The 25,846-nt window shown below is 59.1% G+C and overlaps 1 protein-coding gene across 3 annotated transcripts in view; it reads left to right on the top strand.

Moving 5' to 3' along the window:
• The window catches only part of PPP2R5C (protein phosphatase 2 regulatory subunit B'gamma), a 153,961-nt gene that overhangs the window by 52,080 nt on the left and 76,035 nt on the right, over nucleotides 1–25,846 (top strand). Inside the window, exon 1 of one of the 3 annotated variants that reach the window (XM_063948633.1) lies at nucleotides 13,386–13,576. The exons of the other annotated variants lie outside the window; for them this stretch is intronic. Coding sequence (XP_063804703.1) covers nucleotides 13,483–13,576 — 94 coding nt within the window. The 5' untranslated portion in view covers nucleotides 13,386–13,482. Of the gene's footprint in view, nucleotides 1–13,385; nucleotides 13,577–25,846 lie in introns of those variants that run through there. 3 annotated transcript variants of the gene reach the window in all.

The raw sequence follows: 25,846 nt of genomic DNA, 5'->3' as shown, positions 1-25,846 counted from the left end.
CTGCAGTGCCTCACCAGCCACTGACCTCACCGCACGCCACTACCCTGCACAGGCTCCACATACCCAGGCTCTGCAGTGCCTCACCACACAATATATATTATTACATTTAAGTACATTGTTTTGTTTGTACTGTGCTCAGCGCTGGGCTCCCTTATGCTCAGTGTTCAGTACTCCACCCTGAGCCCCCAGCACTATGTCCCGGCTGCAGTGGCTGCTTTAACTCTTCCACACAACCTGACACGGCGGGCCCAGGTAGCTGGCTCTCCCTACCCCTCCAGTGCCGCACTTAACCTTGGTGCCTCACCGCAGCCCCCCCGGAGGTGATCCGGGCTGTGGCGCACCCCCCTATCTGAAGCCCGGCGGGTCGAGACGCCCATCCCGGCCGCTGCAGCTCTGTGCCTCCCTGCAGCGCTGAGGTGTCGGGAGCTTAGTTCCCAGACCCCAGCACCTGGCACACTCCTTCTAAAGCCTGGCAGCTCAGGAAACCCATCCCGGCTGCTGCGGCTTTCTGACTCTTGGCAGCGCTGATGCTGGGGGCACCGTGAGCGGAGTTCCCGGTCCCCAGCCGTCGACCTCCAAAATCCTTATCATTGCCAGCGCAGCATACCAGGAGCCGGAGGTCCCGGACTCCCAGCCACCGCGCCGGACGGCCACAGCAACCTCCTCCACCCCCGGCACACCGGGGGTTAACACACATCGGCGCAGCCGCCGGAGAGGTCCGGGGCCGCAGCACATCAAAAGTACATTTTTAAAACTCAGGGCCTAGCACCCATAACAGTTTAAAGATGGCGCCTTGGGGGACGCTCAAGAAAGGCTTCTTCCGCCATTACCGGCATTGTTTTAAAGTACCCCTGACCAGTCCACAGCGTACCTCGGGTTGGGAACAGCTGGTCTAAGTCATGGGAACGCTATAATTATTGGTTTCATTTAAGGCTGTCGCACTTGTTCCATGTTGGCTTGCGCTCGTTACATGGTTTGGTGCGGTGGTATTGATGGCGGACTATGCCACGGTATGTGTTCTTCACTGAATAGCAGGTGTAGCGTTAGTCCTACACACACTGTTACACGTAGTGTTACCTCGCGCCCGTGTACCAGGCTGTGCCAGCCTATGGAGAATGAGAAGTGAAAACTACAACCGTGCGGAGGAGGGAGCGGCTGCACGTACCCCATACAGCAGTGATGCGTTCTGCAGGCATGTCTGGGTGTGTATGGGGCGTAGCACTAACGGGTGGACTTGTTTCTATAGATTTGTTTTTATTTCAATCACCCTAAAACAATGGGGAAAACCATGTGCGGTTCTGTTACTCTCACACGAGTATATGCAGGACACCATGATCATACATAAGATGAGTAGCGGCCTCCCGCTGGGAACATCATGCACTGCCATATTTATACATGCCGCTTATAGCCCATACACTATGGGTGATAGCCAATTACCCACAGTACATCACCCGGGGCTATGCTATTACACCCAATAAGCCAGCACGACCTGCGTATGGGTAACCTGTGTATTCCGCTGCTGCTCCCTCCCTGGGGGTGACCTGTGTAGGGGGGTGCAGGTAATATGTGGGTGCTGCTCCCCTTGGGGGTGACCTGTTTATAGGGGTATCCAGGTAATATGGGGGTGCTGCTCCTCCTGGTGGTGACCTGTGTATATTGTGTGCTGCTCCTCCTGGTGGTGACCTGTGTATATTGTGTGCTGCTCCTCCTGGTGGTGACCTGTGTATATTGTGTGCTGCTCCCCCTGGTGGTGACCTGTGTATATTGTGTGCTGCTCCACCTTGTGTGCTGCTCCCCCTGGTGGTGACCTGTGTATATTGTGTGCTGCTCCCCCTGGTGGTGACCTGTGTATATTGGGGTGCTGCTCCCCCTGGTGGTGACCTGTGTATATTGGGGCGCTGCTCTCTCTTGCGCTGACCTGTGTGTATGGGGGCGCTGCTCTCGCGGTGACCTGTGTATATGGGGGCGTTGCTCCCACTGGCGGTGAATTGTGTAAATGGGGGCGTTACTCCCATTGGCGGTCACCTGTGTATATGGGGATGGCCTGTGTATGTGGAGGCGCTGCTCCCCCTGGCAGTGACCTGTTTATATGGGGGTAGCCTGTGCCTGTGTATATGGAGACACTGTTCCCTGGCGGTGACCTGTGTATGTGGAGGTGCGGCTCCCCCTGGCGGTGACCTGTGTATGTGGGGGCGCAGCTCCCCCTGGGGGTAGACCTGTGTATGGGGGCGCTGCAGGTAATACGGGAGCGCCGCTCCCCCTGGGGGTGACCTGTGTATGTGGAGGCGCCGCTTTCCCTAGCGGTGACCTGTGTATGTGGAGGCGCGGCTCCCTCTGGGGGTGACCTGTTTATGTGGAGGTGTCACTCCTCCTGGCGGTGACCGGTGTATGGGGGCGCTGCTCCCCCTGGTGGTGACCTGTGTATATTGGGGCGCTGCTCCCCCTGGCGGTGACCTGTGTATGGGGGCGCTGCAGGTAATACGGTGGAGCCGCTCCCTCTGGCGGTGACCAGTGTATGGGGGCGGCGCTCCCTCTGGCGGTGACCTGTGTATGGGGGCGCAGCAGGTAATAAGGGGGAGCCGCTCCCCCTGGCGGTGACCAGTGTATGGGGGCGGCGCTCCCTCTGGCGGTGACCAGTGTATGGGGGAGCTGCTCCCTCTGGCGGTGACCTGTGTATGGGGGCGCAGCAGGTAATACGGGGGAGCCGCTCCCCCTGGCGGTGACCAGTGTATGGGGGCGGCGCTCCCTCTGGCGGTGACCAGTGTATGGGGGAGCTGCTCCCTCTGGCGGTGACCTGTGTATGGAGGCGCTGATCCCTCTGGTGGTGACCTGTGTATGGAGGCGCTGATCCCTCTGGCGGTGACCTGTGTATGGGGGTGCTGCAGGTAATACGGGGGAGTTGCTCCCTCTGGCGGTGACCTGTGCATGGGGGGCGCTGCAGGTGATACGGGGGAGCTGCTCCCCATGGCGGTGACCTGTGTATGGGGACGCCGCTCCCTCTGGTGGTGACCTGTGTATGTGGGCGCTGCAGGTGATACTGGGGAGCCGCTCCCTCTGGCGGTGACCTGTGTATGGGGGTGCTGCAGGTAATAGGGGGTGCTGCTCTCTCTGGCGGTGACCTGTGCATGGAGGCGCTGATCTCTCTGGCGGTGACCTGTGTATGGTGGTGCTGCAGGTAATACGGGGGAGTTGCTCCCTCTGGCGGTGACCTGTGCATGGGGGCGCTGCAGGTGATACGGGGGAGCTGCTCCCCATTTCGGTGACCTGTGTATGGGGGCGTCGCTCCCTCTGGTGGTGACCTGTGTATGTGGGCACTGCAGGTGATACGGGGGAGCCGCTCCCTTTGGCGGTGACCTGTGTATGGGGGTGCTGCAGGTAATAGGGGGTGCTGCTCTCTGGCGGAGACCTGTGCATAGGGGTGCTGCAGGTACTAGGGGGGAGCCGCTCCCTTTGGCGGTGACCTGTGTATGGGGGTGCTGCAGGTAATAGGGGGTGCTGCTCTCTCTGGCGGAGACCTGTGCATGTGGGTGCTGCAGGTAATAGGGGGGAGCCGCTCCCTTTGGCGGTGACCTGTGTATGGGGGTGCTGCAGGTAATACGGGGGAGCCGCTCCCTTTGGCGGTGACCTGTGTATGGGGGTGCTGCAGGTAATAGGGGGTGCTGCTCTCTCTGGCGGAGACCTGTGCATGGGGGCGCTGCAGGTGATACGGGGGAGCTGCTCCCCATGGCGATGACCTGTGTATGGGGGCGCCGCTCCCTCTGGCGGTGACCTGTGTATGGGGGCGCTGCAGGTAATATGGGGGAGCTGCTCCCTCTGGCGGTGACATGTGTATGGGGGCGCTGCGGGTAATGCGGGGGAGCTGCTCCCTCTGGCGGTGACCTGTGTATGGGGGCGCTGCAGGTAATACGGGAGTGCTGCTCCCCCTGGCGGTGACCTGTGTATGGGGGCGCCGCTCCCTCTGGCGGTGACCTGTGTATGGGGCGCTGCAGGTAATACGGGGGTGCTGCCCCCCCTGGCGGTGACCTGTGTATGGGGGCACCGCTCCCTCTGGCGGTGACGTGTATGGGGGTGCTGCAGGTAATACAGGGGTGCTGCTCCCCCTGGCGGTGACCTGTGTATGGGGGCGCTGCAGGTAATACGGGGGAGCTGCTCCCTCTGGCGGTGACCTGTGTATGGGGGTGCTGCAGGTAATAGGGGGTGCTGCTCTCTGGCGGAGACCTGTGCATGGGGGCGCTGCAGGTGATACGGGGGAGCTGCTCCCCATGGCGATGACCTGTGTATGGGGGCGCCGCTCCCTCTGGCGGTGACCTGTGTATGGGGGGCCACTCCCTCTGGCGGTGAAGAGTGTATGGGGGCGCCACTCCCTCTGGCGGTGACCTGTGTATGGGGGCGCTGCAGGTAATAAGGAGGCGCTGATCCTCCTGGCGGTGACCTGTGTATGGGGGCGCCGCTCCCTGTGGCGGTGACCTGTGTATGGGGGCGCTGCAGGTAATAAGGAGACGCTGCTCCCTCTGGCGGTGACCTGTGTATGGGGGAGCTGCTCTCTCTGGCGGTGACCTGTGTATGGGGGAGCTGCTCCCTCTGGCGGTGACCTGTGTATGGGGGAGCTGTAGGTAATGCAGAGGAGCTGCTCCCCCTGGCGGTGACCTGTGCATGGGGGCGCTGCTCCCCATGACGGTGACCTGTGTATGGGGGCGCTGCAGGTAATAAGGAGGCGCTGCTCCCTCTGGCGGTGACCTGTGTATGGGGGCACTGCAGGTAATACAGAGGAGCTGATCCCTCTGGCAGTGACCTGTGCATGGGGGCGCTGCAGGTGATACGGGGGAGCTGCTCCCCATGACGGTGACCTGTGTATGGGGGCGCCGCTCCCTCTGGTGGTGACCTGTGTATGTGGGCGCTGCAGGTGATACGGGGGAGCCGCTCCCTCTGGTGGTGACCTGTGTATGGGGGAGCTGCTCCCTCTGGCAGTGACCTGTGTATGGGGGCGCTGCAGGTAATACGGGGAGCCTCTCCCTCTGGCGGTGACCTGTGTATGGGGGTGCTGCAGGTAATACGGGGGAGCCGCTCCCTCTGGCGGTGACCAGTGTATGGGGGCGCCACTCCCTCTGGCGGTGACCAGTGTATGGGGGTGCCACTCCCTCTGGTGGTGACCAGTGTATGGGGGCGCCACTCCCTCTGGCGGTGACCAGTGTATGGGGGGCGCTGCAGGTATTACGGGAGTGCTGCTCCCCCTGGCGGTGACCTGTGTATGGGGTGCCACTCCCTCTGGCGGTGACCAGTGTATAGGGGCGCTGCAGGTAATAAGGAGGCGCTGATCCCCCTGGCGGTGTCCTGTGTATGGGGGCGCCGCTCCCTGTGGCGGTGACCTGTGTATGGGGGAGCTGCTCCCTCTGGCGGTGACCTGTGTATGGGGGAGCTGCTCCCCTTGGCGGTGACCTGTGTATGGGGGAGCCGCTCCCCATGGCGGTGACCTGTGTATGGGGGAGCTGCTCCCTTTGGCGGTGACCTGTGTATGGGGGCGCCGCTCCCTCTGGTGGTGACGTGTATGGGGCGCTGCAGGTAATACAGGGGTGCTGCTCCCTCTGGCGGTGACCTGTGTATGGGGGCGCTGCAGGTAATATGGGGGAGCCGCTCCCTCTGGCGGTGACCAGTGTATGGGGGCGCCGCTCCCTCTGGCGGTGACCAGTGTATGGGGGCGCCACTCCCTCTGGCGGTGACCAGTGTATGGGGGCGCCACTCTCTCTGGCGGTGACCAGTGTATGGGGGCGCTGCAGGTAATACGGGGGAGCCGCTCCCACTGGCGGTGACCAGTGTATGGGGGCGCCACTCCCTCTGGTGGTGACGTGTATGGGGGCACTGCAGGTAATACAGGGGTGCTGCTCCCCCTGGCGGTGACCTGTGTATGGGGGCGCTGCATGTAATACGAGGGAGCCTCTCCCTCTGGCGGTGACCTGTGTATGGTGGCGCTGCAGGTAATACGGGGGAGCCGCTCCCTCTGGCGGTGACCAGTGTATGGGGGCGCCGCTCCCTCTGGCGGTGACCAGTGTATGGGGGCGCCACTCCCTCTGGCGGTGACCAGTGTATGGGGGCGCCACTCCCTCTGGCGGTGACCAGTGTATGGGGGCGCCACTCCCTCTGGCGGTTACCAGTGTATGGGGGTGCCACTCCCTCTGGCGGTGACCTGTGTATGGGGGCGCTGCAGGTAATACGGGAGTGCTGCTCCCCCTGGCGGTGACCTGTGTATGGGGGCGCCACTCCCTCTGGCGGTGACCTGTGTATGGGGGCGCTGCAGGTAATAAGGAGGCGCTGATCCCCCTGGCGGTGACCTGTTATGGGGGCGCTGCAGGTAATAAGGAGGTGCTGCTCCCTCTGGCGGTGACCTGTGTATGGGGGCGCTGCAGGTAATAAGGAGGCGCTGCTCCCTGTGGCGGTGACCTGTGTATGGGGGAGCTGCGCCCTCTGGCGGTGACCTGTGTATGGGGGTGCTGCGCCCTCTGGCGGTGACCTGTGTATGGGGGTGCTGCGCCCTCTGGCGGTGACCTGTGTATGGGGGCGCCACTCCCTCTGGCGGTGACCAGTGTATGGGGGCGCCACTCCCTCTGGCGGTGACCAGTGTATGGGGGCGCCACTCCCTCTGGCGGTGACCAGTGTATGGGGGCGCCACTCCCTCTGGTGGTGACCAGTGTATGGGGGCGCCACTCTGGCGGTGACCAGTGTATGGGGGCGCTGCAGGTAATACGGGGGAGCCGCTCCCACTGGCGGTGACCAGTGTATGGGGGAGCCACTCCCTCTGGTGGTGACGTGTATGGGGGCGCTGCAGGTTATACAGGGGTGCTGCTCCACCTGGCGGTGACCTGTGTATGGGGGCCGCTGCATGTAATACGAGGGAGCCTCTCCCTCTGGCGGTGACCTGTGTATGGGGGCGCCACTCCCTCTGGCGGTGATCAGTGTATGGGGGCGCCACTCCCTCTGGCGATGACCAGTGTATGGGGGCGCCACTCCCTCTGGCGGTTACCAGTGTATGGGGGCGCCACTCCCTCTGGCGGTGACCTGTGTATGGGGGCGCTGCAGGTAATACGGGAGTGCTGCTCCCCCTGGCGGTGACCTGTGTATGGGGGCGCCACTCCCTCTGGCGGTGACCTGTGTATGGGGGCGCTGCAGGTAATAAGGAGGCGCTGATCCCCCTGGCGGTGACCTGTGTATGGGGGCGCTGCAGGTAATAAGGAGGTGCTGCTCCCTCTGGCGGTGACCTGTGTATGGGGGCGCTGCAGGTAATAAGGAGGCGCTGCTCCCTGTGGCGGTGACCTGTGTATGGGGGCGCTGCAGGTAATAAGGAGGTGCTGCTCCCTCTGGCGGTGACCTGTGTATGGGGGCGCTGCAGGTAATAAGGAGGCGCTGCTCCCTGTGGCGGTGACCTGTGTATGGGGGAGCTGCTCTCTCTGGCGGTGACCTGTGTATGGGGGAGCTGCTCCCTCTGGCGGTGACCTGTGTATGGGGGAGCTGTAGGTAATGCAGAGGAGCTGCTCCCCCTGGCGGTGACCTGTGCATGGGGGCGCTGCAGGTGATAAGGGGGAGCTGCTCCCCATGACGGTGACCTGTGTATGGGGGCGCTGCAGGTAATAAGGAGGCGCTGCTCCCTCTGGCGGTGACCTGTGTATGGGGGCACTGCAGGTAATACAGAGGAGCTGATCCCTCTGGCAGTGACCTGTGCATGGGGGCGCTGCAGGTGATACGGGGGAGCTGCTCCCCATGACGGTGACCTGTGTATGGGGGCGCCGCTCCCTCTGGTGGTGACCTGTGTATGTGGGCGCTGCAGGTGATACGGGGGAGCCGCTCCCTCTGGCAGTGACCTGTGTATGGGGGCGCTGCAGGTAATACGGGGAGCCTCTCCCTCTGGCGGTGACCTGTGTATGGGGGTGCTGCAGGTAATACGGGGGAGCCGCTCCCTCTGGCGGTGACCAGTGTATGGGGGCGCCACTCCCTCTGGCGGTGACCAGTGTATGGGGGTGCCACTCCCTCTGGTGGTGACCAGTGTATGGGGGCGCCACTCCCTCTGGCGGTGACCAGTGTATGGGGGCGCTGCAGGTATTACGGGAGTGCTGCTCCCCCTGGCGGTGACCTGTGTATGGGGTGCCACTCCCTCTGGCGGTGACCAGTGTATAGGGGCGCTGCAGGTAATAAGGAGGCGCTGATCCCCCTGGCGGTGTCCTGTGTATGGGGGCGCCGCTCCCTGTGGCGGTGACCTGTGTATGGGGGAGCTGCTCCCTCTGGCGGTGACCTGTGTATGGGGGAGCTGCTCCCCTTGGCGGTGACCTGTGTATGGGGGAGCCGCTCCCCATGGCGGTGACCTGTGTATGGGGGAGCTGCTCCCTTTGGCGGTGACCTGTGTATGGGGGCGCCGCTCCCTCTGGTGGTGACGTGTATGGGGCGCTGCAGGTAATACAGGGGTGCTGCTCCCTCTGGCGGTGACCTGTGTATGGGGGCGCTGCAGGTAATATGGGGGAGCCGCTCCCTCTGGCGGTGACCAGTGTATGGGGGCGCCGCTCCCTCTGGCGGTGACCAGTGTATGGGGGCGCCACTCCCTCTGGCGGTGACCAGTGTATGGGGGCGCCACTCTCTCTGGCGGTGACCAGTGTATGGGGGCGCTGCAGGTAATACGGGGGAGCCGCTCCCACTGGCGGTGACCAGTGTATGGGGGCGCCACTCCCTCTGGTGGTGACGTGTATGGGGGCACTGCAGGTAATACAGGGGTGCTGCTCCCCCTGGCGGTGACCTGTGTATGGGGGCGCTGCATGTAATACGAGGGAGCCTCTCCCTCTGGCGGTGACCTGTGTATGGTGGCGCTGCAGGTAATACGGGGGAGCCGCTCCCTCTGGCGGTGACCAGTGTATGGGGGCGCCGCTCCCTCTGGCGGTGACCAGTGTATGGGGGCGCCACTCCCTCTGGCGGTGACCAGTGTATGGGGGCGCCACTCCCTCTGGCGGTGACCAGTGTATGGGGGCGCCACTCCCTCTGGCGGTTACCAGTGTATGGGGGTGCCACTCCCTCTGGCGGTGACCTGTGTATGGGGGCGCTGCAGGTAATACGGGAGTGCTGCTCCCCCTGGCGGTGACCTGTGTATGGGGGCGCCACTCCCTCTGGCGGTGACCTGTGTATGGGGGCGCTGCAGGTAATAAGGAGGCGCTGATCCCCCTGGCGGTGACCTGTGTATGGGGGCGCTGCAGGTAATAAGGAGGTGCTGCTCCCTCTGGCGGTGACCTGTGTATGGGGGCGCTGCAGGTAATAAGGAGGCGCTGCTCCCTGTGGCGGTGACCTGTGTATGGGGGCGCTGCAGGTAATAAGGAGGTGCTGCTCCCTCTGGCGGTGACCTGTGTATGGGGGCGCTGCAGGTAATAAGGAGGCGCTGCTCCCTGTGGCGGTGACCTGTGTATGGGGGAGCTGCGCCCTCTGGCGGTGACCTGTGTATGGGGGTGCTGCGCCCTCTGGCGGTGACCTGTGTATGGGGGTGCTGCGCCCTCTGGCGGTGACCTGTGTATGGGGGCGCCACTCCCTCTGGCAGTGACCTGTGTATGGGGGCGCCACTCCCTCTGGCGGTGACCAGTGTATGGGGGCGCCACTCCCTCTGGCGGTGACCAGTGTATGGGGGCGCCACTCCCTCTGGCGGTGACCAGTGTATGGGGGCGCCACTCCCTCTGGCGGTGACCAGTGTATGGGGGCGCCACTCTGGCGGTGACCAGTGTATGGGGGCGCTGCAGGTAATACGGGGGAGCCGCTCCCACTGGCGGTGACCAGTGTATGGGGGAGCCACTCCCTCTGGTGGTGACGTGTATGGGGGCGCTGCAGGTTATACAGGGGTGCTGCTCCACCTGGCGGTGACCTGTGTATGGGGGCCGCTGCATGTAATACGAGGGAGCCTCTCCCTCTGGCGGTGACCTGTGTATGGGGGCGCCACTCCCTCTGGCGGTGACCAGTGTATGGGGGCGCCACTCCCTCTGGCGGTGACCAGTGTATGGGGGCGCCACTCCCTCTGGCGGTTACTAGTGTATGGGGGCGCCACTCCCTCTGGCGGTGACCTGTGTATGGGGGCGCTGCAGGTAATACGGGAGTGCTGCTCCCCCTGGCGGTGACCTGTGTATGGGGGCGCCACTCCCTCTGGCGGTGACCTGTGTATGGGGGCGCTGCAGGTAATAAGGAGGCGCTGATCCCCCTGGCGGTGACCTGTGTATGGGGGCGCTGCAGGTAATAAGGAGGTGCTGCTCCCTCTGGCGGTGACCTGTGTATGGGGGCGCTGCAGGTAATAAGGAGGCGCTGCTCCCTGTGGCGGTGACCTGTGTATGGGGGCGCTGCAGGTAATAAGGAGGTGCTGCTCCCTCTGGCGGTGACCTGTGTATGGGGGCGCTGCAGGTAATAAGGAGGCGCTGCTCCCTGTGGCGGTGACCTGTGTATGGGGGAGCTGCGCCCTCTGGCGGTGACCTGTGTATGGGGGTGCTGCGCCCTCTGGCGGTGACCTGTGTATGGGGAAGCTGCTCTCTCTGGCGGTGACCTGTGTATGGGGGAGCTGCGCCCTCTGGCGGTGACCTGTGTATGGGGGTGCTGCGCCCTCTGGCGGTGACCTGTGTATGGGGGAGCTGTAGGTAATACGGGGGAGCTGCGCCCTCTGGCGGTGACCTGTGTATGGGGGTGCTGCGCCCTCTGGCGGTGACCTGTGTATGGGGAAGCTGCTCCCTCTGGCGGTGACCTGTGTATGGGGAAGCTGCTCCCTGTGGCGGTGACCTGTGTATGGGGGAGCTGCGCCCTCTGGCGGTGACCTGTGTATGGGGGAGCTGCTCCCTCTGGCGGTGACCAGTGTATGGGGGCGCCGCTCCCTCTGGCGGTGACCAGTGTATGGGGGCGCCACTCCCTCTGGCGGTGACCAGTGTATGGGGGCGCCACTCCCTCTGGCGGTGACCAGTGTATGGGGGCGCCACTCCCTCTGGCGGTGACCAGTGTATGGGGGCGCCACTCTGGCGGTGACCAGTGTATGGGGGCGCTGCAGGTAATACGGGGGAGCCGCTCCCACTGGCGGTGACCAGTGTATGGGGGCGCCACTCCCTCTAGTGGTGACGTGTATGGGGGCGCTGCAGGTAATACAGGGGTGCTGCTCCCCCTGGCGGTGACCTGTGTATGGGGGCCGCTGCATGTAATACGAGGGAGCCTCTCATTTTGGCGGTGACCTGTGTATGGGGCGCTGCAGGTAATACGGGGGAGCCGCTCCCTCTGGCGGTGACCAGTGTATGGGGGCGCCACTCCCTCTGGCGGTGATCAGTGTGTGGGGGCGCCACTCCCTCTGGCGGTGACCAGTGTGTGGGGGCGCCACTCCCTCTGGCGGTGACCAGTGTGTGGGGGCGCCACTCCCTCTGGCGGTTACCAGTGTATGGGGGCGCCACTCCCTCTGGCGGTGACCTGTGTATGGGGGCGCTGCAGGTAATACGGGAGTGCTGCTCCCCCTGGCGGTGACCTGTGTATGGGGGCGCCACTCCCTCTTATGGTGACCTGTGTATGGGGGCGCTGCAGGTAATAAGGAGGCGCTGATCCCCCTGGCGGTGACCTGTGTATGGGGGCGCTGCAGGTAATAAGGAGGTGCTGCTCCCTCTGGCGGTGACCTGTGTATGGGGGCGCTGCAGGTAATAAGGAGGCGCTGCTCCCTGTGGCGGTGACCTGTGTATGGGGGCGCTGCAGGTAATAAGGAGGCGCTGCTCCCTCTGGCGGTGACCTGTGTATGGGGGCGCTGCAGGTAATAAGGAGGCGCTGCTCCCTGTGGCGGTGACCTGTGTATGGGGGAGCTGCGCCCTCTGGCGGTGACCTGTGTATGGGGGTGCTGCGCCCTCTGGCGGTGACCTGTGTATGGGGAAGCTGCTCCCTCTGGCGGTGACCTGTGTATGGGGAAGCTGCTCCCTGTGGCGGTGACCTGTGTATGGGGGAGCTGCGCCCTCTGGCGGTGACCTGCGTATGGGGGTGCTGCGCCCTCTGGCGGTGACCTGTGTATGGGGGAGCTGTAGGTAATACGGGGGAGCTGCGCCCTCTGGCGGTGACCTGTGTATGGGGGTGCTGCGCCCTCTGGCGGTGACCTGTGTATGGGGAAGCTGCGCCCTCTGGCGGTGACCTGTGTATGGGGGAGCTGTAGGTAATACGGGGGAGCTGCGCCCTCTGGCGGTGACCTGTGTATGGGGGTGCTGCGCCCTCTGGCGGTGACCTGTGTATGGGGAAGCTGCTCCCTCTGGCGGTGACCTGTGTATGGGGAAGCTGCTCCCTGTGGTGGTGACCTGTGTATGGGGGAGCTGCGCCCTCTGGCGGTGACCTGTGTATGGGGGTGCTGCGCCCTCTGGCGGTGACCTGTGTATGGGGGAGCTGTAGGTAATACGGGGGAGCTGCTCCCTCTGGCGGTGACCTGTGTATGGGGAAGCTGCTCCCTGTGGTGGTGACCTGTGTATGGGGGAGCTGCGCCCTCTGGCGGTGACCTGTGTATGGGGGTGCTGCTCCCTCTGGCGGTGACCTGTGTATGGGGGAGCTGTAGGTAATACGGGGGAGCTGCGCCCTCTGGCGGTGACCTGTGTATGGGGGAGCTGCTCCCTCTGGCGGTGACCTGTGTATGGGGAAGCTGCTCCCTGTGGCGGTGACCTGTGTATGGGGGAGCTGCGCCCTCTGGCGGTGACCTGCGTATGGGGGTGCTGCGCCCTCTGGCGGTGACCTGTGTATGGGGGAGCTGTAGGTAATACGGGGGAGCTGCGCCCTCTGGCGGTGACCTGTGTATGGGGGTGCTGCGCCCTCTGGCGGTGACCTGTGTATGGGGAAGCTGCGCCCTCTGGCGGTGACCTGTGTATGGGGGAGCTGTAGGTAATACGGGGGAGCTGCGCCCTCTGGCGGTGACCTGTGTATGGGGGTGCTGCGCCCTCTGGCGGTGACCTGTGTATGGGGAAGCTGCTCCCTGTGGTGGTGACCTGTATATGGGGGAGCTGCGCCCTCTGGCGGTGACCTGTGTATGGGGGTGCTGCGCCCTCTGGCGGTGACCTGTGTATGGGGGAGCTGTAGGTAATACGGGGGAGCTGCGCCCTCTGGCGGTGACCTGTGTATGGGGGAGCTGCTCCCTCTGGCGGTGACCTGTGTATGGGGGAGCTGCTCCCTCTGGCGGTGACCTGTGTATGGGGGCGCTGTAGGTAATACGGGGGAGCTGCTCCCTCTGGCAGATCTGTGTTGTGGGGGCGTGTCTTCACCTGTCCCCGCCCCTGTTTACAGACGTCACACACTGAGCCCGGGGTCAGCCAATCGGAGCACGCGCTGGTTATGTAGTCTCTCTCAGCCAATGTGCGGGCTCCTGGCGGTGACGTCACCCGGCTCCTCCCCAGCCGCAGACCCGCCGCCCCCGCCCCTTCCCTGCTCTGTGCTGTAGGTAAGATGGCTGCCGGGTCCCTTCCCTGAGACGTCGCCGCTCCCCCCGCTTCTCTCATGCTGACATGTCCTAAGGCTGCAAGCAGGATGGTGGTGGACGCAGCGACCCCCAACGGCCCCTTCCAGCCCGCAGCGCTGCTCTATATCCGCGGTGAGTGCGGCCTGTGTGCTGCTGTGGGGGCAGGGTGTACTCCGGGCAACAGTGTGCTGTGCAGGGTGACCCTCTGCTGCCAGTGTATATATATGTGGTGACCCTCTGTTGTCTCCTGCTGCCAGTGTATATATGTGGTGTGGGGACAGGGTGTACTCCGGGCAACAGTGTGCTGTGCAGGGTAACCCTCTGCTGCCAGTGTATATATGTGGTGTGGGGGCAGGGTGTACTCCGGGCAACAGTGTGCTGTGCAGGGTGACCCTCTGCTGCCAGTGTATATATATGTGGTGACCCTCTGTTGTCTCCTGCTGCCAGTGTATATATGTGGTGTGGGGACAGGGTGTACTCCGGGCAACAGTGTGCTGTGCAGGGTAACCCTCTGCTGCCAGTGTATATGTGTGGTGTGGGGGCAGGGTGTACTCCGGGCAACAGTGTGCTGTGCAGGGTGACCCTCTGCTGCCAGTGTATATATATATATGTGGTGACCCTCTGTTGTCTCCTGCTGCCAGTGTATATATGTGGTGTGGGGACAGGGTGTACTCCGGGCAACAGTGTGCTGTGCAGGGTAACCCTCTGCTGCCAGTGTATATGTGTGGTGTGGGGGCAGGGTGTACTCCGGGCAACAGTGTGCTGTGCAGGGTAACCCTCTGCTGCCAGTGTATATGTAGGGTGTACTCCCGGCTACAGTGTGCCCCTCTGCTGTCTCTTGCTGCCAGTGTATAAATGTGGTGTGGGGGCAGGGTGTATTCCCAGCTACATTGTGCTGTGCAGGGTGACCCTCTGCAGTCTCCTGCTGCCAGTGTATATATCTGTGATGTGTTAGTGTGTATACCTGGCTACTGTGTGTGTGTGTGCTGGGTAACCCTTTGCTGCCAGCGTGTGTATATGGTGAGTATGTTGTGGTGAGTGTGGCGGTATACCCGGCTACTGTGTGTGTGATGTGCAGGGTAACCCTCTGGTTGCCAGTGTATATATCAGTGGTATGGTGGCAGGGCGTATACCCTCTGCTGTCTCCTGCTGCCAGTGTATATATCAGTGGTATGGTGGCAGGGCGTATACCCTCTGCTGTCTCCTGCTGCCAGTGTATATATACTGTGGTGAGTGCGGCCTCTGTGCTGCTGTGGTGGCTGGGTGTATAGCTACCTGGCTACTGTGTGTATATGCTGTGCAGGGTAACCCTCTGCTGTCTCCTCCTGCCAGTGTATGTATCGGTGGTGAGTGTGGCCTACGTGTTACTGTGGGGTCCGTGTGTATTCGTGGCTACTGTGTGTGTGTGTGTGTGTGTGCGCGCGCTGTGCAGGGTAACCATCTACTTACTCCTGCTGCCAGTGTATATTTGCAGAGTGTGTGGCCTCTTTACTGCTGTGGGTGGTAGGTGTATACATGGCATCTGTGTGTGCGCTGTGCAGGGTAACCCTCTGTCTCCTCCTGGTGTATACATGGCCCCTGTGTGTGCTGTGCAGGGTAACCCTCTGTCTCCTCCTGGTGCTGGTGTATACATGGCCACTGTGTGTGTGCGCTGTGCAGGGTAACCCTCTGTCTCCTGCTGGTGTATATATGGCCACTGTGTGTGTGCGCGCTGTGCAGGGTAACCCTCTGTCTCCTGGTGCTGGTGTATGCATAGTGTTGCCTCTGTGGATGCTGGTGTATACATGGCCACTGGGTGTGTGCTGTGCAGGGTAACCCCCTCTCTCCTCCTGGTGCTGGTGTATATATTCGCATTGAGTGTTGCCTCTGTGGGTGCTGGTGTATACATGGCCACTGCGTGTGTGCTGTGCAGGGTAACCCTCGTGCTGGTGTATACATGGCCCCTGTGTGTGTGTGCTGTGCAGGGTAACCCTCGTGCTGGTGTATACATGGCCCCTGTGTGTGCGCTGTGCAGGGTAACCCTCGTGCTGGTGTTTACATGGCCCCTGTGTGTGTGCGCGCTGTGCAGGGTAACCCTCGTGCTGGTGTATACATGGCCCCTGTGTGTGTGCGCTGTGCAGGGTAACCCTCTTGCTGGTGTATATCTGCTGCTGCTGCTCTTTCTGTGTCGGAGAAGGGTGCATGGGGGTGGGTGATGTCCTGCTGGTGCGTATTATCAGTCTGTGCTCACTATCGCTATATATGTTGCTGATCTGTGCTAGTTATCAGTCTGATCACATGAACACAACGTAAGTCCGCCTCCTGGTTAGGGCACAGCGTGCTCCCTGGCAGTGCCCTGTCTCCAGCACATGATGGAAGAGACTTGCTGGATGTTGTAGTTCCTGCTAAGGTCTGCAGGGTGTATGGCGGTGGCTGTGGGATAGGTAATGTGCGGGCGGCGTGCGCTTCTACCTGTTGCGTTGTTTTGTGACACGTAAGAAGCAATTTCCATGCATTTGTGATGTGACGCTGAGTAATATATGAAGGAGTACTGTGCCTATGTGCCCGCCCTGAGCTCCCCAGCAGCGGTGTACATACAGCGGCCATGTATATGTGATGTGCAGGGTAACCCTCTGTCTCCTGCAGGAATACCGTGCCTGTGTGCCCGCCCTGAGCTCCCCAACAGCGGTGTACATACAGCGGCTATGTATATGTGATGTGCAGGGTAACCCTCTGTCTCCTCCTGGTGCTGGTGTATACATGGCCACTCTGTGTGCGCGCTGTGCAGGGTAACCCCCTCTCCTGCAGGAGTACCGTGCCTGTGCCAGCCCTGAGCTCCCCAGCAGCAGTGTACATACAGCGGCCATGTATATGTGATGTGCAGGGTAACCCTCTGTCTCCTCCTGGTGCTGGTGTATACATGGCCACTCTGTGTGCGCGCTGTGCAGGGTAACCCTCTCCTGCAGGAATACCGTGCCTGTGTGCCAGCCCTGAGCTCCCCAGCAGCAGTGTACATACAGCGGCCATGTATATGTGATGTGCAGGGTAACCCTCTCTCTCCTGCAGGAGTACCGTGCCTGTGTGCCAGCCCTGAGCTCCCCAGCAGCGGTGTACATACAGCGGCCATGTATATGTGATGTGCAGGGTAACCCTCTCTCTCCTCCTGGTGCTGGTGTATACATGGCCCCGTGTGTGCGCTGTGCAGGGTAACCCTCGTGCTGGTGTATACATGGCCCCTGTGTGTGTGTGCGCGCGCGCTCTGCAGGGTAACCCTCGTGCTGGTGTATACATGGCCCCTGTGTGTGCGCTGTGCAGGGTAACCCTCGTGCTGGTGTATACATGGCCCCTGTGTGTGCGCTGTGCAGGGTAACCCTCGTGCTGGTGTTTACATGGCCCCTGTGTGTGCGCGCGCTGTGCAGGGTAACCCTCGTGCTGGTGTTTACATGGCCCCTGTGTGTGTGCGCGCTGTGCAGGGTAACCCTCGTGCTGGTGTATACATGGCCCCTGTGTGTGTGCGCTGTGCAGGGTAACCCTCGTGCTGGTGTATACATGGCCCCTGTGTGTGCGCTGTGCAGGGTAACCCTCGTGCTGGTGTTTACATGGCCCCTGTGTGTGTGCGCGCTGTGCAGGGTAACCCTCGTGCTGGTGTATACATGGCCCCTGTGTGTGTGTGCGCGCTGTGCAGGGTAACCCTCGTGCTGGTGTATACATGGCCCCTGTGTGTGCGCTGTGCAGGGTAACCCTCGTGCTGGTGTATACATGGCCCCTGTGTGTGTGTGTGCTGTGCAGGGTAACCCTCTTGCTGGTGTATATCTGCTGCTGCTCTTTCTGTGTCGGAGAAGGGTGCACGGGGGTGGGTGATGTCCTGCTGGTGCTCACTATCGCTATATATGTTGCTGATCTGTGCTAGTTATCAGTCTGATCACATGAACACAACGTAAGTCCGCCTCCTGGTTAGGGCACAGCGTGCTCCCTGGCAGTGCCCTGTCTCCAGCACATGATGGAAGAGACTTGCTGGATGTTGTAGTTCCTGCTAAGGTCTGCAGGGTGTATGGCGGTGGCTGTGGGATAGGTAATGTGCGGCGTGCGCTTCTACCTGTTGCGTTGTTTTGTGACACGTAAGAAGCAATTTCCATGCATTTGTGATGTGACGCTGAGTAATATATGAAGGAGTACTGTGCCTATGTGCCCGCCCTGAGCTCCCCAGCAGCGGTGTACATACAGCGGCCATGTATATGTGATGTGCAGGGTAACCCTCTGTCTCCACCAGGAGTACCGTGCCTGTGTGCCAGCCCTGAGCTCCCCAGCAGCGGTGTACATACAGCGGCCATGTATATGTGATGTGCAGGGTAACCCTCTGTCTCCACCAGGAGTACCGTGCCTGTGTGCCAGCCCTGAGCTCCCCAACAGCGGCCATGTATATGTGATGTGCAGGGTAACCCTCTGTCTCCTCCTGGTGCTGGTGTATACATGGCCACTCTGTGTGTGCGCTGTGCAGGGTAACCCTCTGTCTCCTGCAGGAATGCCGTGCCTGTGTGCCAGCCCTGAGCTCCCCAGCAGTGGTGTACATACAGCGGCCATGTATATGTGCCGGCTTTGCCATGTGCAGTTGGTGTTTCTGTGATGTATAGTTATTGGTTGTGTGTGATGGGCCGCTGGTATATGTCTGCGCTTCGTTGCTCTTGGGCCTTCGCTGGTAGTAAGTTGTACATGGCTGGCGGCAGCGTCACTCTGTTCTCCGCCTTTCCCCGGCTCATTACACTGTGGTTAGTAATGGAGCGCTGTGCTGCTGTCTTGTACCCACTGCTGCTTATTGCGAGTGACAGTGATGCCACACCTCGGATGTATCATGTGGAAGCTATGCCCGCTGAACACGAGATGGTCAGCTCTTGTGCTCGGTGGCTGCTGCTGCAATGGTGGTAGTCCATGCTTTTCACAGGAGTGATTACCTGCTATGTGTTACATGTAGAGCGTGCCATGATTAAGCAGGTTTCTGCCTTTGCCAGGTGCTGTGCCCATCAACTGCTCTATCCGCCTGTCAGTAGGAACCTCAGCGGGGCTCCTCCTAATGTGTAACCACTATATAGGTGAGAGTCACTGTCACTAGGAACCTCAGCGGGGCTCTCCCTAATGTGTAACCACTGTATGGGTGAGAGTCACTGTCACTAGGAACCCCAGCGGAGCTCTCCCTAATGTGTAACCACTGTATGGGTGAGAGTCACTGTCACTAGGAACCTCAGCGGAGCTCTCCCTAATGTGTAACCACTGTATGGGTGAGAGTCACTGTCACTAGGAACCCCAGCGGGGCTCTCTCTAATATGTAACCACTGTATGGGTGAGAGTCACTGTCACTAGGAACCTCAGCGGAGCTCTCCCTAATGTGTAACCACTGTATGGGTGAGAGTCACTGTCACTAGGAACCCCAGCGGAGCTCTCCCTAATGTGTAACCACTGTATGGGTGAGAGTCACTGTCACTAGGAACCTCAGCGGAGCTCTCCCTAATGTGTAACCACTGTATGGGTGAGAGTCACTGTCACTAGGAACCCCAGCGGAGCTCTCCCTAATGTGTAACCACTGTATGGGTGAGAGTCACTGTCACTAGGAACCTCAGCGGAGCTCTCCCTAATGTGTAACCACTGTATGGGTGAGAGTCACTGTCACTAGGAACCCCAGCGGGGCTCTCTCTAATATGTAACCACTGTATGGGTGAGAGTCACTGTCACTAGGAACCTCAGCGGAGCTCTCCCTAATGTGTAACCACTGTATGGGTGAGAGTCACTGTCACTAGGAACCTCAGCGGAGCTCTCCCTAATGTGTAACCACTGTATGGGTGAGAGTCACTGTCACTAGGAACCCCAGCGGAGCTCTCCCTAATGTGTAACCACTGTATGGGTGAGAGTCACTGTCACTAGGAACCTCAGCGGAGCTCTCCCTAATGTGTAACCACTGTATGGGTGAGAGTCACTGTCACTAGGAACCCCAGCGGGGCTCTCTCTAATATGTAACCACTGTATGGGTGAGAGTCACTGTCACTAGGAACCTCAGCGGAGCTCTCCCTAATGTGTAACCACTGTATGGGTGAGAGTCACTGTCACTAGGAACCCCAGCGGGGCTCTCTCTAATATGTAACCACTGTATGGGTGAGAGTCACTGTCACTAGGAACCTCAACGGGGCTCTCCCTAATGTGTAACCACTGTATGGGTGAGAGCCACTGTCACTAGGAACCTCAGCGGAGCTCCTCCTAATGTGTATCCACTGTATGGGTGAGAGCCACTGTCACTAGGAACCTCAGCGGGGCTCCTCCTAATGTGTAACCACTATATAGGTGAAAGCCACTTTCACTAGGAACCTCAACGGAGCTCCTCCTAATGTGTAACCACTGTATGGGTGAGAGCCACTGTCACTAGGAACCTCAGCGGGGGTCCTCCTAATGTGTAACCACTATATAGGTGAAAGCCACTTTCACTAGGAACCTCAACGGAGCTCCTCCTAATGTGTAACCACTGTATGGGTGAGAGTCACTGTCACTAGGAACCTCAACGGGGCTCTCCCTAATGTGTAACCACTGTATGGGTGAGAGTCACTGTCACTAGGAACCTCAGCGGGGCTCTCCCTAATGTGTAACCACTGTATGGGTGAGAGCCACTATCACTAGGAACCTCAGCGGGGCTCCTCCTAATGTGTAACCACTATATAGGTGAGAGCCACTGTCACTAGGAACCTCAGCGGGGCTCCTCCTAATGTGAGAGCTGCTTCTACAGGGAATGCGGATCCCTCGTAAGATAACCACCATAAGTCCCTAGCTACCCCCCTGTGTAGCAGGTGGTGACGGTAGCAGTGTGTGTTTGCAGCAGTCACTAGCTATCCCCCAGTGCGGCAGGTGGTGACTGTAGCAGTGTGTGTTTGCAGCAGGTGGTGACTGTAGCAGTGTGTGTTTGCAGCAGGTGGTGACTGTAGCAGTGTGTGTTTGCAGCAGGTGGTGACTGTAGCAGCATGTGTTTGCAGCAGGTGGTGACTGTAGCAGCATGTGTTTGCAGCAGGTGGTGACTGTAGTAGTGTGTTTGCAGCAGGTGGTGACTGTAGTAGTGTGTTTGCAGCAGGTGGTGACTGTAGTAGTGTGTTTGCAGCAGGTGGTGACTGTAGCAGCGTGTGTTTGCAGCAGGTGGTGACTAGCAGCGTGTGTTTGCAGCAGGTGGAGACTAGCAGCGTGTGTTTGCAGCAGGTGGTGACTGCAGCAGGTGGTGACTGCAGCAGGTGGTGACTAGCAGCGTGTGTTTGCAGCAGGTGTTGACTAGCAGCGTGTTTGCAGCAGGTGGTGACTGTAGCGATGTGTGTTTGCAGCAGGTGGTGACTAGCAGCGTGTGTTTGCAGCAGTGTGTGTTTGCAGCAGGTGGTGACTGTAGCAGTGTGTGTTTGCAGCAGGTGGTGACTGTAGCAGTGTGTGTTTGCAGCAGGTGGTGACTGTAGCAGTGTGTGTTTGCAGCAGGTGGTGACTAGCAGCGTGTGTTTGCAGCAGGTGGTGACTGTAGCAGCGTGTGTTTGCAGCAGGTGGTGACTGTAGCAGTGTGTTTGCAGCAGGTGGTGACTGTAGCAGTGTGTGTTTGCAGCAGGTGGTGACTAGCAGCAGGTGGTGACTGTAGCAGTGTGTGTTTGCAGCAGGTGGTGACTGTAGCAGTGTGTGTTTGCAGCAGGCGGTGACTAGCAGTGTGTTTGCAGCAGGCGGTGACTGTAGCAGTGTGTGTTTGCAGCAGGTGGTGACTGTAGCAGTGTGTGTTTGCAGCAGGTGGTGACTGTAGCAGTGTGTGTTTGCAGCAGGTGGTGACTGTAGCAGTGTGTGTTTGCAGCAGGTGGTGACTGTAGCAGTGTGTGTTTGCAGCAGGTGGTGACTGTAGCAGCAGGTGACTGTAGCAGCGTGTGTTTGCAGCAGGTGGTGACTGTAGCAGCGTGTGTTTGCAGCAGGTGGTGACTGTAGCAGTGTGTGTTTGCAGCAGGTGGTGACTAGCAGTGCGTGTTTGCAGCAGGTGGTGACTGTAGCAGTGTGTTTGCAGCAGGTGGTGACTGTAGCAGCGTGTGTTTGCAGCAGGTGGTGACTGTAGCAGTGTGTGTTTGCAGCAGGTGGTGACTGTAGCAGTGTGTGTTTGCAGCAGGTGGTGACTGTAGCAGTGTGTGTTTGCAGCAGGTGGTGACTAGCAGCAGGTGGTGACTAGCAGTGTGTGTTTGCAGCAGGTGGTGACTGTAGCAGTGTGTGTTTGCAGCAGGTGGTGACTAGCAGCAGGTGACTGTAGCAGTGTGTGTTTGCAGCAGGTGGTGACTGTAGCAGCGTGTGTTTGCAGCAGGCGGTGACTAGCAGTGTGTGTTTGCAGCAGGTGGTGACTAGCAGGTGTTTGCAGCAGGTGGTGACTGTAGCAGGTGTTTGCAGCAGGTGGTGACTGTAGCAGTGTGTGTTTGCAGCAGGTGGTGACTGTAGCAGTGTGTGTTTGCAGCAGGTGGTGACTGTAGCAGCAGGTAACTGTAGCAGTGTGTGTTTGCAGCAGGTGGTGACTGTAGCAGCGTGTGTTTGCAGCAGGTGGTGACTAGCAGTGTGTGTTTGCAGCAGGCGGTGACTGTAGCAGTGTGTGTTTGCAGCAGGTGGTGACTGTAGCAGCGTGTGTTTGCAGCAGGTGGTAACTGTGGCAGCGTGTGTTTGCAGCAGGTGGTGACTGTGGCAGCGTGTTTGCAGCAGGTGGTGACTGTGGCAGCGTGTGTTTGCAGCAGGTGGTGACTGGCAGCGTGTGTTTGTAGCAGGCGGTGACTGTAGCAGCGTGTGTTTGCAGCAGACGGTGACTGTACCAGCGTGTGTTTGCAGCAGGCGGTGACTGTACCAGCGTGTGTTTGCAGCAGGCGGTGACTGTAGCAGCGTGTGTTTGCAGCAGGCGGTGACTGTAGCAGTGTGTGTTTGCAGCAGGTGGTGACTGTGGCAGCGTGTGTTTGCAGCAGGTGGTGACTGGCAGCGTGTGTTTGCAGCAGGTGGTGACTGTAGCAGCGTGTGTTTGCAGCAGGTGGTGACTGTAGCAGCGTGTGTTTGCAGCAGGTGGTGACTGTAGCAGCGTGTGTTTGCAGCAGGTGGTGACTGTAGCAGTGTGTGTTTGCAGCAGGTGGTGACTGTAGCAGTGTGTGTTTGCAGCAGGTGGTGACTGTAGCAGTGTGTGTTTGCAGCAGGTGGTGAATGTAGCAGCGTGTGTTTGCAGCAGGTGGTGACTGGATTAGTGTGTGTTTGCAGCAGGTGGTGACTGTAGCAGTGTGTGTGTTTGCAGCAGGTGGTGACTAGCAGCAGGTGGTGACTGCAGCAGGTGGTGACTAGCAGCGTGTGTTTGCAGCAGGTGGTGACTATAGCAGTGTGTGTTTGCAGCAGGTGGTGACTAGCAGCAGGTGGTTACTGTAGCAGTGTGTGTTTGCAGCAGGTGGTGACTGTAGCAGCGTGTTTTTGCAGCAGGTGGTGACTGCAGCAGGTGGTGACTAGCAGCGTGTGTTTGCAGCAGCAGGTGACTGTAGCAGTGTGTGTTTGCAGCAGGTGGTGACTGTAGCAGCGTGTGTTTGCAGCAGGTGGTGACTAGCAGCGTGTGTTTGCAGCAGGTGGTGACTGTCAGCGTGTGTTTGCAGCAGGTGGTGACTGTAGCAGTGTGTGTTTGCAGCAGGTGGTGACTAGCAGTGTGTGTTTGCATAAGGTGGTGACTGTAGCAGTGTGTGTTTGCAGCAGGTGGTGACTGTAGCAGTGTGTGTTTGCAGCAGGTGGTGACTAGCAGTGTGTGTTTGCAGCAGGTGGTGACTGTAGCAGCAGGTGGTGACTAGCAGTGTGTGTTTGCAGCAGGTGGTGACTTTAGCAGCGTGTTTGCAGCAGGTGGTGACTGTAGCAGCGTGTGTTTGCAGCAGGCGGTGACTGTAGCAGTGTGTGTTTGCAGCAGGCGGTGACTGTAGCAGCGTGTGTTTGCAGCAGGCGGTGACTGTAGCAGCGTGTGTTTGCAGCAGGCGGTGACTGTAGCAGCGTGTGTTTGCAGCAGCGTGTGTTCGCAGCAGGCGGTGACTGTAGCAGCATGTTTGCAGCAGGTGGTGACTGTAGCAGCGTGTGTTTGCAGCAGGCGGTGACTGTAGCAGCGTGTGTTTGCAGCAGGCGGTGACTAGCAGCGTGCGTTTGCAGCAGGCGGTGACTGTAGCAGCGTGTGTTTGCAGCAGGCGGTGACTGTAGCAGCGTGTGTTTGCAGCAGGTGGTGACTGTAGCAGCGTGTGTTTGCAGCAGGTGGTGACTGTGGCAGTGTGTGTTTGCAGCAGGTGGTGACTGTAGCAGCGTGTGTTTGCAGCAGGTGTTCTTAGGACGCCCTCCGGGCATAGAGCAGTCTGTGCTTTCCAGTGCTCAGACCTTCTCCTGACAATGTCACATCTACTCATTTGTTTCATCGCGCCCGATCTCCTGTCTAAGTGACGGGCGATCGTGGGCTGATATTCAATTGCCCCCCCCCCCCCCCCAGTTATCGTGCTAATAGCTGTCCATATCAGTCGGGTTTAGCTGCGTAAAGTGGTAAAACCCAGGTAAACGAATGGGTGCGATGCAAAAAGACCTGTTTGGGCCCCTAAATGCACATTTATGCACCACCCCCGAGGGTAGCAAGCTGAAGTGAATCTCTTGTGCCCGCCAGCAGAAACATTTGTAGAGCTGCCGGCGCGGGGACCCGCAAAAACAGCTCCGCCCAAAGCGTTGATGGACTTGATGTTGCCGTTTATCTGCCTATGTTAAAAACAGGGTTAGCTGGTTTAAACTATTATTCAGATTTATTTATTTATAAGTTATAAATAGGACTAATGCTTAACATGGACTTGTTCTTGTTTTCATCTGTATTTATATGTTTATCTACTTATATTCAGATGTATAGTCCGACAACAAAGAGAACGGAGGGCTCTGGTGTGGGGGCGTATTCACATGTAATAGGAAATTTAAGCAGTAAAAACATTTCTTTTATGGAAAGATGGAAAATTCTATCAAAGCCTAATAACGTGTTTATGTTAGAAAGCCGTAAAACGTATCAAGGTCTCTAATATGCAGCAATGTTCCACCGTATTCATATAATACGCAGGATTAATTTTACATCTGGTGGTCTGTAGAGTGTAAGTGTGTGAGCAGGGCCCTCCTACCTCTGTCACCCCCCAGACTCATTGGGGTTGATTCAATTCAGCAACAGTTGAATAGCGCTGGAATTAGCTCCCGACGCTATTCAATTCAGCTAATGTTAAGTTGGAGAATGCCCGTTCTCGCGGATTTAACAGGTTGTTTTGTCGGGAGAACGGGCATTCTTCGACTTAACTACCCGTGGCGATGCTTATTCCCGACAGAATCAGCCTCACACCGGCCTCGCGGCAGCTCTTTTGTCGGTTTTCTTCTTTCATCCCCCGGGGGTGAGAGAAGAATTCCCGACAATTGAGGGTAACTAGTCGCTGTATTGAATAGCGCCGGGAGCTAATTCCCGGCGCTATTCAACTGTTGCTGAATTGAATCGACCCCATTCTGTTCCCTATAGTAAGTCACAACAGACTATGCAGGCGCTATATTTAGAGCGCTGCCGTAGTGGAGGGATATCAGAAGGTGTTGGCGTCCTGCAGTGGAAACGAAGCAATTATCCCAACCCTATCCATAGTTATCTCTGATACGCAGATATCTCACATCTTGTTTCCGTGTAAAGGCATGACTCCGCTGGAGCCTATGGAGCTTTAAGTACATACCTAACGTGATTGCTGCACGAGTGAATGTGTTCTGTAGGGGGCGGCCGGCTGGCGGTGCCTGTTATTTCTGCAAGTATATTCTTGTTCCCTGGATATTTTCCCTGTCCCTTAAAGGATATTTAAAACTTGATGCTAAACGAGAAATTCAAATATGAATTTGGGTTTTTTTGCCCCCCCCCCCCCCTAGCTCGCTCGCGCTTTCTCTCTCTCTCTCTCTCTCTCTCTCTCTCTCTCTCTCTCTCTCTCTCTCTCTCTCTCTCTCTCTATAAGTCATTGGGATGTTGCCACAGATTAGAGGCAGTCACTAGGAGTGTCTGTAATAATGGGCAGGTTCCCCGGCAGACAGGTCTTTTGAATGACTTCTCCAGAGCAATATATATGCAATATAAACTAAAATCCCAGTGCTGTCGTTGCTCCTGGGAACGGCGTAAAATATGGCTGCCTGCGCTGTGCTGAGCTGACAAGTGCACTGTAAATGTTTTCAGCAGCTCATTAGCTGGTGCCCTGGTCTGTTCTCTCTGTGATGTGTTACAGGGGATGTGCCAGTGTATTACAGTGCTAATATCTCTTTTCATGTAGGTGTCACTGGTGCAGCCCAGCTACTATCCTCACACATGCTGCAGCCGCAGGCCTCCCCTGTCCTCACACATGCAGCAGCCGCAGGCCTCCCCTG

The sequence above is a fragment of the Pseudophryne corroboree genome, chromosome 12 (assembly GCF_028390025.1).
Source record: "Pseudophryne corroboree isolate aPseCor3 chromosome 12, aPseCor3.hap2, whole genome shotgun sequence".
NCBI lineage: Eukaryota > Metazoa > Chordata > Amphibia > Anura > Myobatrachidae > Pseudophryne > Pseudophryne corroboree.
Note: the sequence above shows the minus strand (reverse complement) of the source record. Positions and strands in the feature narration are given on the sequence as shown.